A 9,783-nucleotide genomic window follows, 5' to 3' on the forward strand; every position below is an offset into this window, starting at 1 on the left:
GGCGGTGTGGAAGATGGAGGTAGACATGGGAAGGCAGTTCCAGTTCCCACAGGAGATATGCAGCACCACCTTAAGACCAGACGTGGTGCTGTGGTCTGCAGCGGTGAGGTCAGCAATACTGATCGAGCTGACAGTGCCATGGGAGGAGGGACTGGAAGCCGCACAGGAGAGAAAGAAGGCAAAGTATGCAGACCTGGTCGCGGAGTGCAGAGAAAGTGGATGGAGTGTGAGGCTGTACCCGGTGGAGGTGGGAGCCAGAGGCTTTGTGGGCAGATCTACATCACGCCTGCTCAAGGACCTGGGACTACGTGGAGCCACACGGAGCAGATCCACCAAAGAGCTCTCTGAGGTAGCGGAGAAAGCAAGCCACTGGCTCTGGCTGAAACGACGAGATAAGGCTTGGGGAGCAACATCCAATTAGTTTTTGCTGCAGGGGGTGTCAGGGAGACGTCCCTGTTCACTGCCCCACCACCAGGAGATGTTCTGGGTTAAGGGGCGAAATGGTGATGAGCGGTGGTCCCCAGCTGAAGACCCTGCAGCAAAACCGTGTGGTATGCGGTCAGGGTTAGACCTGCCTCAGGGGAAGTGGACGACCCCTGCCATGCACAGTCCACTACAGGCACCGTTGGAGGTGCGACAGGCCTAAGGCCCAGCAGAAAGACCACCACACTTTAATGAATAAATTCAATTCAGTTTTATTTATATATCGTCAATAACAATACAAATCGTATCAAGACACCTGAAACCCCCAGAGCAGCCTGAAGGCAACGGTGGCAGGAAAAACTCCCTTTAACAGGAAGAAACCTCGAGCAGAACCAGAACCAGAACCAGAACCAACTCATATGGAGGAACCATCTGCCTAAGGCCAGCCGGGTACAGACAGAAGAAAGAGAGAAGAGAACACAGCAGTAAACATTGTATACAGTAATAGCACAGAATTGCATGAATTGCATTGTGGCATATAGAAATAATTCTATTAATCCTAACTGACCTAGAACAGGAGAGGTTTAGTCTGATTTAACTTCAGACAGTGAGGAAAAAAGGTTTATGTGTCTTTTAACACAGTGGATGTAAACATCTGGTTTCAACTGTAGCTCACTTGGCCCAAAGCCCAGATTTCCCTTTTTCCCGGTGACGCTTAAAGGCACCATGTATTTGTGGATCTATGGATCTGAGCAGAGTGAAAATAGTCTCAGAAGTCCGTGTGCATGTGCAGCCTGATCTGTCCATATCTGCTGATACGTATGCGTAGACTAAGACACTCATGAGCCAGGAAGTCTTCTGAAAACTAAAAGGATGAGCTTTGTGAAGTTGAACCATCTGATTAGTGAATTTGTAAAACAATCACACACGTTCAGATAGCTCGGTACATATTTGTGAATGTCACGTTTCACGTGTGGATCAACATGTATTTGTGATCATCTTGAGACTAATTTCTCTCCATAGATTAGTTTAGTTTTCTATGATACTGTAACGTATAACCTGTTATGACTCTACAGGATAGAAATGAAATAAACCAGTCACCATTTCTTTGTCCTTATTTCTTCTTTCCTCATGTTGATCTCCTAAATGTTTCTGTCTTTAAATCTGATGAATATTCTCTTCATGTAAATGTAGCCCTGTATAAATCATTTAGGTTACAGTACAAAAGAAAAATCCATATAGCATGATTTAATGTTGCATTAAAAGTTCATGGTCTTTAAAAGAGGAAGTTCATAATATTAAAATGGTTAAAATATGAAGTTTAATAAATTAAACTATTTAGAGTTAAAAGAATAACTATTTAACTGCTATATAATTTATGTTGTTATTTTTTTTGTTAATTTGCATGTATTATTTTTTGTTTCTTGTTTAATGCATACTGACCGATTTTGATGGAATTGTGTATATGAGAGGAACTTTAATGTATTTCTGTGTTGCACGGGGACACTTTAAGTAGTAGCAACCAGGAAGTTTGTTATTCACTGACATGTGCAGTCTTCTCCAAGTTGATGAATGGCAGGAGTTGTTACGCCTTGATTAGACGAAGAAAAATTTGCCCATTCCTTCCGTTTTGCTTCTCATTCCCTCATGGTGAATTGCAGCCAGCGAGGTATATGTTTAATGTCTGAATATTGTTGCACATTTTGTTAATGTTTAATTGCTCGTTAAGCTACTTAGCGGATGCGTGTCTGTCTGAACGGTACAGTGTGTGTAATAAGTATTTTCTGTGTGCGATTGTATTTCATGTAGTTCGACGGTGGATTTCATGGACGATAACTGAAGCTGCGATTAAATCCATCAGTAATTGACGACCCTGGTTCCGTGTATTTCCTGAGGGAGTGATAGTCGAACTCGGACCTGCTTGTGCCGACAGCGCATCAAGACGGGACATGCAGATAAGCCACGGTTTAGGACACACCAGTTCATCTGTTTTTCATGAAGACGTCCATTAGCTAGGCACTGAAGTTGTGTCATTAAAGGGACATAAGACTTGGAGAACAATAAGGAACTGTGTGTAATTGTTAAACTAGTGTTTCATAAGATATCAAGGGGCATTGATGTAATTGATATTTGATTTGATATTTGTGCTCATTCATCATTTAATTGAGTGAATTTAGTGAAATAAGGCAATCTTTGTAAAAATGTACATTTAAGTTGAAGTTTAAAGGGTCAATAGAAAGGCAGTACTTTACCTCACTCGTGATTTGCAGTGTTTGTTAATTACATTTATATTTGAGACAAGGTGATTGTGCACAGATAATTCCGTATACTTTAAAAATGTCACAAACAAGTAAAGAGAGTTTAGGAGCTGCCATAGAGCATGAAGCAGAGCCAGAGCAGGCAGATGAGTCTAATACTGTACAACAAGAAGTACAAACTGAAGCACCTCGTAGAAGTGAAAGAGCCTGTGCATTAACAGAAAAGGGAAAGGAGTTGCAGAAAGAAAGAACACAAGGGCAGCTGTTTCGCTTTTTTCAGCATTTATGAACGCTGGAAGGCCTTAACAAAGGTGACTAAAAAATCTGTGATAAAACAGGATCCTAGTGACATTCTTGAAGAACACATTAACACAGTTCAAAGGGAATTATCTGAGCTGAATACCGTTTATGATGACTACAGAAGGACTGACAGTCCACCTCATGATATGCGCCGCAAGATGGACAACTGTGCATCAGTAACCAGGATTGTTGTACAGAATGCACAAACTCAAATTAAAGGAACAAATGAGGAGCTGATTTGGCCTAATGCGAGCTCTGTATTTGCATCTTCAGTTTCCAGTGTTGCACCTTCAGCCTTTAAGTTTTCTCGCTCCATTTGTTCTCATGCATCCTCAGTTACAGTTTTTCTCAGTTGCTAAAACACTAAAATCCATTGGCTGAAGAAAGTTCTCAGTTGCTTGAACTCATTAAGCTAACTGTTCAGTCTGTTGTCAATACCTTAAACCATTTCACATGGTTTAGCAAAACTCTAAACACATTTTCATTCTTAAAACACATTCTGCACTCTAATGCACATGTCATCCATACTGGTAAACACAAGTGGCAACAATTACATATAAAGAGAGCAGAAATGTCATTGATTGAACACAATCAGTCAAAACTGATTTCACTTGTTTCAAATGATGTGACATCCAATATAAGCCAGTTCAGAGAGCAAACAGGTTGTTGAAGGTGGGAAAATATTTCATGTGATGTTGATGAAATGCTCTGGCCTGACCCAGCCCAAAGACAAGAAGAAGCCCATTGATCACATGTTTAGTCCTTTGATTTTTGTCACTTTCGTTGTATACTGTAGCACAGTGCATTGTAGGCTGTATATGGTACAATAAACAAATTGTATGGCCCTGAACATTGTGCTTTCCATTTGTTTTCAGTACTGACTGCTCAATAGATTTCGACTGGTTACACGTTCATATCATCAAAGAACAAGAATTACAGTATCACAGAGATAAAGTTTTTGAGATGCAGGGTACAGCACTGTAAAAATAAGGGTACAAGAAGGAGGAAGAACAAAAAAAATGCAAAGAGCAAAGGTAATTTCTGATCAATTTTGAGCTTTTTGTATAATGACAGAAACATATGAAATTTGTTTTGAGATTAAAAATGTACTTCTCCCTGAGAACTATATGTTTTGAACAATGTGTTTTCTATTTTTTGGTGTATTGTTTACTGACTGCTTGATAGTGTATGTCATTTTGAGCAATTTGTTTATTATTTGAGAGCAGTGTTTGATTTTGAGCACAGGTAAAACTGTTTTGAGGCGAAAGTTTGATTTTGCAAGAGGAGTCAGAGGTTTTGTAAATCGTGCTTGAAGCTGAGGTTTTGTGTTTAAGGTTTTGAGAAAATGGAGCAAGGTTTCAGAAATTGTGTTTTAGCAATTGAGAAAAAACTGTATTAGAGTTACATACGTTATTAAAGCGACATATAAAACAGTTGTATCTTTCTACAAGGAGCCCAGTCTCATCGTATTAACCACTCTAGTTTTATATTTAACTACATGGGACCTGGGTTACATAAATTTAATGATGTCTGTGGTGATAAGGACATCACATGATCAGAGGAGGAGACTATAAACTATAAAAAGTAGAATATAAACCAGAGCTGATGTAAATGAAAGTATTCTCCAGCAGAGAAGGACTTCACAGATCAGTCGACTGACAAACACAATCATGGAGACCAGAGTAGCTGAGTGTAAGTACATTTAAAGCTGTTGTGTTAATTTAGTGTTGAAGCTGTTTTCTATAATGAATTTAACTGAATAAACATGAAGCTGTTTAAATGTGATTTATTAATGTATTTTACTTCAGGTGTTTGTTTTGTCTGATCCTGACGGTTCACTCAGATATTTATTCTCTTAATTATAAACTGTCTCCATGTTGGAGAGTTTCCAGCTGAGAATCATGACTCAGTGGTTCTCAGTTATTTTCTGTCATAGAAAAGCACTGTATTAACTGAACAGTAGATGTTACTCTGTCATTCTTACTGATGATGTCATAGCTGTCAAATGTTGGTGAATTAGAGCTGAGATCAGATTAATTTTATTATTAGTTATATCCTGTATATCCTCAGTCGTCTGGTTCTGTCTCCTCTGCCACCTCTGAGTCTGTATTGGCTTGATCTGCAGATAACTAGATGAAGATGATAGTTGGTTATGGTGTATATATGTGTGTGTGTGTGTGTGTGTATATATATATATACACACACACACACACATATATACATACATATATATATATATATATATAGAGAGAGAGAGAGAGAGAGATTTTCTGTTCAAAAAGATTCTTTTCAGAGAGCTGCAGATGAATTTAGACTTTACAGCATCTCTAATGTCTCTGTGATTTTCTCCAACAGATGCTGAACAGGAAAGAGAGCTGAGGATTGTTCTTGTTGGGAAAACTGGAGCTGGGAAGAGTGCAGTAGGAAGCACCATCTTAGGAAGAAAAGCTTTTAAATCTGTACCAGGTATTTCTTCAGTAACTTCAGAGTGTCAGAAGGAGACAGGAGAGTTTGAAGGTCAGAAACTGGCTGTGGTTGATACTCCAGGTCTGTATGACACCACAGTACCTCAGGCTGAAGTGATAACAGAGATCACTAGATGCATCTCATTCGCTGCTCCTGGTCCTCATGTGTTCCTGGTGGTGATCAGTATAAACAGATTCACAGAAGAAGAACAGAAAACAGTGAAAATCATCCAGAATATTTTTGGAGAAGCAGCAGCTCATTACATGATGGTCTTGTTCACCCGTGGAGATGATCTGGAGGCGGATGGAGTCTCCATAGAAGAAGTGATTAGAGGAAACAAAGCTCTCAGAGACTTCCTCAGACGGTGTGGAGGAAGATATCAACTCTTTAACAACAGAGATAAAGATCCATCTCAGGTCAGAAAGCTGCTGAAGAAGATCAACTCAATGATCCTGATCAATGGAGGAAGTTACTACACCACTGAGATGTTCAGAGAAGCTGAGAAAGCCATAGAAGAAGAGGAGAAAAAACTACTGAAGAAAAACCCAAACATGACGCCTGGAGACGCAAGAAAAGAAGCTGAGAAAGACAACAAATTTATTTCCGATGGCAAACTTGTTGCTATAAGTGCTGGAGCTGGAGCTGCTGCTCTTGGTGTTGGAGCTGGTATTGGAGCTGCTGCTGCAACTGGAGCTTCTGCTGCAGGTGTTGCAGGTCCAGTGGGAGCTGTAGTTGGAGGTTTAGTGGGAACTTTAGTTGGATGTGTTACTGTGCTAGTGAGAGATGTATGTGTTATACAGTGATTCATTAGCTGCAGCTCATTGATCACAGTAACTGTTTTTATTTGAGTCTTTATGTTTATGATCATCTTCACTAACTGTGAGCTTCTTAATGTCAGTAACAATTATTCATCATGTGATTAATGAGACCAAGCTCTGCTGTCTTAACCTTAAACTGTCCTGAGATTATAATGTTCTGATTGGATGATGGTATCACATGTTCTTTGTGTCTTTTAATAAATCAACAAACCAAACTCAATGTGCATTACAGTTTTTTACGATTGTTTACACACTAAAATAAAAATTTCCACACAATTTGCAAAATTCTACTCCAAGGAGCAAAACACCTCCACAGATTTGCACATTACACACAATGTCTGCTTCACTCTTTTTGCAAAACATTACACACAGTGATTTATAAAACTCTACACACATTGCGACACCTTAGACACAGATAAGGATTGTGAGGTTACTTCCTTGTCATTACAAAGCCCCGGATTGCCAATGACCACACTAATGAACGAATTGGATAATCACATCCACCAGGTGTGGAAGCACACATGTGCTAATTTGAAAACGCAGCACTCAGGTGTGCTATAAAAGGCAGCAGGTGAGTTCACCTGTATTCATCAAAAATGGAAGGAGCTAGAAGAAGAGTGAGAATGAGAGGGGGAGCTCAAAGAGGAGAAGAAGGAAGTAGAGGAAGAGGAGAAGGAGGTAGAGGAGGAGGCCCAGGTAGAGGAAGAGGCCTAGGTAGAGGAAGAGGAGAAGGAGGTAGAGGAAGAGGAGAAGGAGGTTGAGGAAGAGGCCTAGGTAGAGGAAGAGGTAGAGAAGGACTTGAAGAGTTGATAGAACTTGAACAAAGAAGACGAGGACCAAATTTGACTCAAGAAATCCGTGCAACACTTATTGACCATGTTATCAACCATGGACTGACACTGATGGAAGCTGGACGAAGAGTTCAACCAAATCTCAGCAGAAATACTGTTGCGTCAGTAATTCGGACATTTCATCGAGAAAACAGGTAAGCTAACCACACAGTACATTGAAACTGAAGCTTGCTATACTTATCATCAATATTGTTTACTGTGACATTTGACAGTAGGCTGCATGTGTATTTTTTTATATATACAGTATATTTTTTACATAGGATTGAGGGTCGAGGACACCAAGGTGGAAGGGGCCCTATGTTCACCCGTGCACAAGAGGCCGCCATTGTGAACATGGTTTTGGCCAATAATTGTATCAGGCTGCGAGAAATCCAAGTCAATATCATCAATGATGACCGTATTTTCAATAACATCCAACGAGTCTCTCTGTCAACATTAGCTCGAATCCTCAAGAAAAATCAAGTACACATGAAGCAGCTGTATCTGGTACCATTTGACAGAAATTCAGAGAGAGTGAAACATCTGCGCACTGAGTATGTGGAGGTATGTATTGTTCATCTTACTGCTATGGTGTGGTATTGTGCACTGCTCATAATGTTCTGGCACAAAAAAATGTGCAATAGAAATTGAATAGCATCCTATTGTCTTTCACTGTGTTTCAGGGAGTCTTGCAAATGGATGCAGAACAAATTCAGCATGAATTTATATATGTGGATGAGGCTGGATTTAACCTTGCAAAAACACGAAGACGAGGGAGAAATGTAATTGGACACAGGGCAATCACCAATGTGCCAGGGCAGCGAGGGGGTAACATCACCCTTTGCGCTGCTATCACACAAAATGGGGTCCTCCACCACCATGCAAATCTGGGACCCTATAATGCAAATCTAATACTTGCATTTCTTGACAGATTGCACGAGATTGTCACAGCATTAAACCAAGTGGACCAGATGCGGTACATTGTCGTTTGGGACAATGTCTCATTCCATCGGGCTGCTCTGGTCCAGAATTGGTTCCATGATCACCCTGAATTTGAAGTCATATACCTTCCCCCATACTCCCCCTTCCTGAATCCAATAGAAGAGTTTTTTTCAGCATGGCAGTGGAAGGTATACGACCTGCGGCCCTATGACCGTTTGCCCCTCATTCAGGCCGTGGAGCAGGCCTGTGATCAAATCGAAGCAGCTTCTGTGCAGGGGTAGATTCGTCACACAAGGCGATTCTTCCAACGGTGCCTTGCCAATGAAGACATAGCCTGTGATGTGGATGAAATCTTATGGCCTGATCCAGCCAGACGGAGAGATGATGAATAGTTACAGTATTCTTGTTGCTTACTGTATGTACTTCATGCAGTAATTTTTATTTGTCTACAGATTTTATTTGTTTCATTGATTTCATTGTTGGTTGATTACTGTAACTGATTAAGGTAAGAAATACTGTATTTCTTGAATTGAAATATTCAGTCTGCAGCATCAGTGTTGTGCAGTGCTTGGTAAGTTTATAGTAGGCCTATTTGTGTACATTCTCCCTATATCTCAAACTAATCATGAAGAATGTTGTGGGTTTGTCACTATTTTTTATTTATTTTTTTTGTCATCGAAATGATCCCTTACATGACAATGTCTGCCCAAAAATCTAGCACATGCTATTTCCTAAAATTAGTTTTTTTTACAAATGTGTTTTTTATTTATCACAGCAGTGTGAAACTGGCTGCAATAGTGTCTGATCATTGAGGACTGTGTTGGTTAAATGAAAACTAATAGCTTTTTCACAAATATGTGTATATGTTTTGACTGAAGTGTGTCATTTTGCAAACAATCTAGGAATTCTGCAAATTGAGTGGTGTTTGGATAATTGTGATTATATTTTGAAAAAAAGAACCCGGTTTTCAAAATTTTGTGTAAACAATTGAAAAACACTGTAAGACAATTATTCATTAACAGTGTTCCTTTGATTAATGCTTTAAACACAGTCAGTAACATTAGAAGGAGCTGCTAAGATGGAGATGACCACAGACACCACACTGAGCTTCAAGTCTGCTCTTCAGGAGACGTGTATGTGACGTCCAGATGTGTCATTGATCTACTGCTGCCTCCTACAAGATGGGAAGTCATGTACACAAACTGCTTTGTTGTTCATGTTGTGACGTCAACTATTAAGTTGTGAGAACACTGCTGCTGGTCAATGGTTTGTTTCTAAACCGTAAAAAAATAAAAATAATGTAAAAAAACAACTGTAATATTAAGGTAAAATATCCTAGTTCAAATAAAGTCCAGAAACATTACTTTTACAGAAACTTTCATTAAATGCTCTGTGGAAAAATACCAGAATTCTACAGATTTTTCCTAAGTTATGATCAAACAGCTTTAATAAGCCTTAAAAACCACCTTAGAAAAACAAATGACTGGTAGCTACAACAGCCAACCAAAAACTCTAAATATTCTCACTGTTTAATTAAAGTAGGGTGGGGAACTTCATTACAAATGAAGTACACACCACTGTTCATTCTAAACCTTTATTTAATGTATTGAGTTGTAAATTTACAATATTAACCAATTATTCACAAACAGTTCTTCAGAGCCCCCGATGAGGAACTGAAAAACGAAGGCCTTGTCCACACGTACCAAAACGATCTTTTCCCTCTCCGTTTTCGAGGGCATCTTTTCA

General features: G+C 39.5%; 1 protein-coding gene across 1 annotated transcript; it reads left to right on the plus strand.

The window, feature by feature from the left end:
- Nucleotides 1–4,651: 4,651 nt before the first annotated feature.
- Nucleotides 4,652–8,318, plus strand: LOC311502218 (GTPase IMAP family member 9-like; the record flags this gene model as incomplete). The annotated part of the gene is made up of 3 exons (XM_084564343.1): nt 4,652–4,673; nt 5,337–6,166; nt 8,268–8,318. 3 exons carry the CDS (start codon nt 4,652–4,654, stop codon nt 8,316–8,318), a joined length of 903 nt encoding a protein of 300 aa, XP_084420469.1.
- Between the last annotated feature and the right edge of the window lie 1,465 nt (nt 8,319–9,783).

Source organism: Chelon labrosus (assembly GCF_963514085.1).
Source record: "Chelon labrosus genome assembly, chromosome: 17".
NCBI lineage: Eukaryota > Metazoa > Chordata > Actinopteri > Mugiliformes > Mugilidae > Chelon > Chelon labrosus.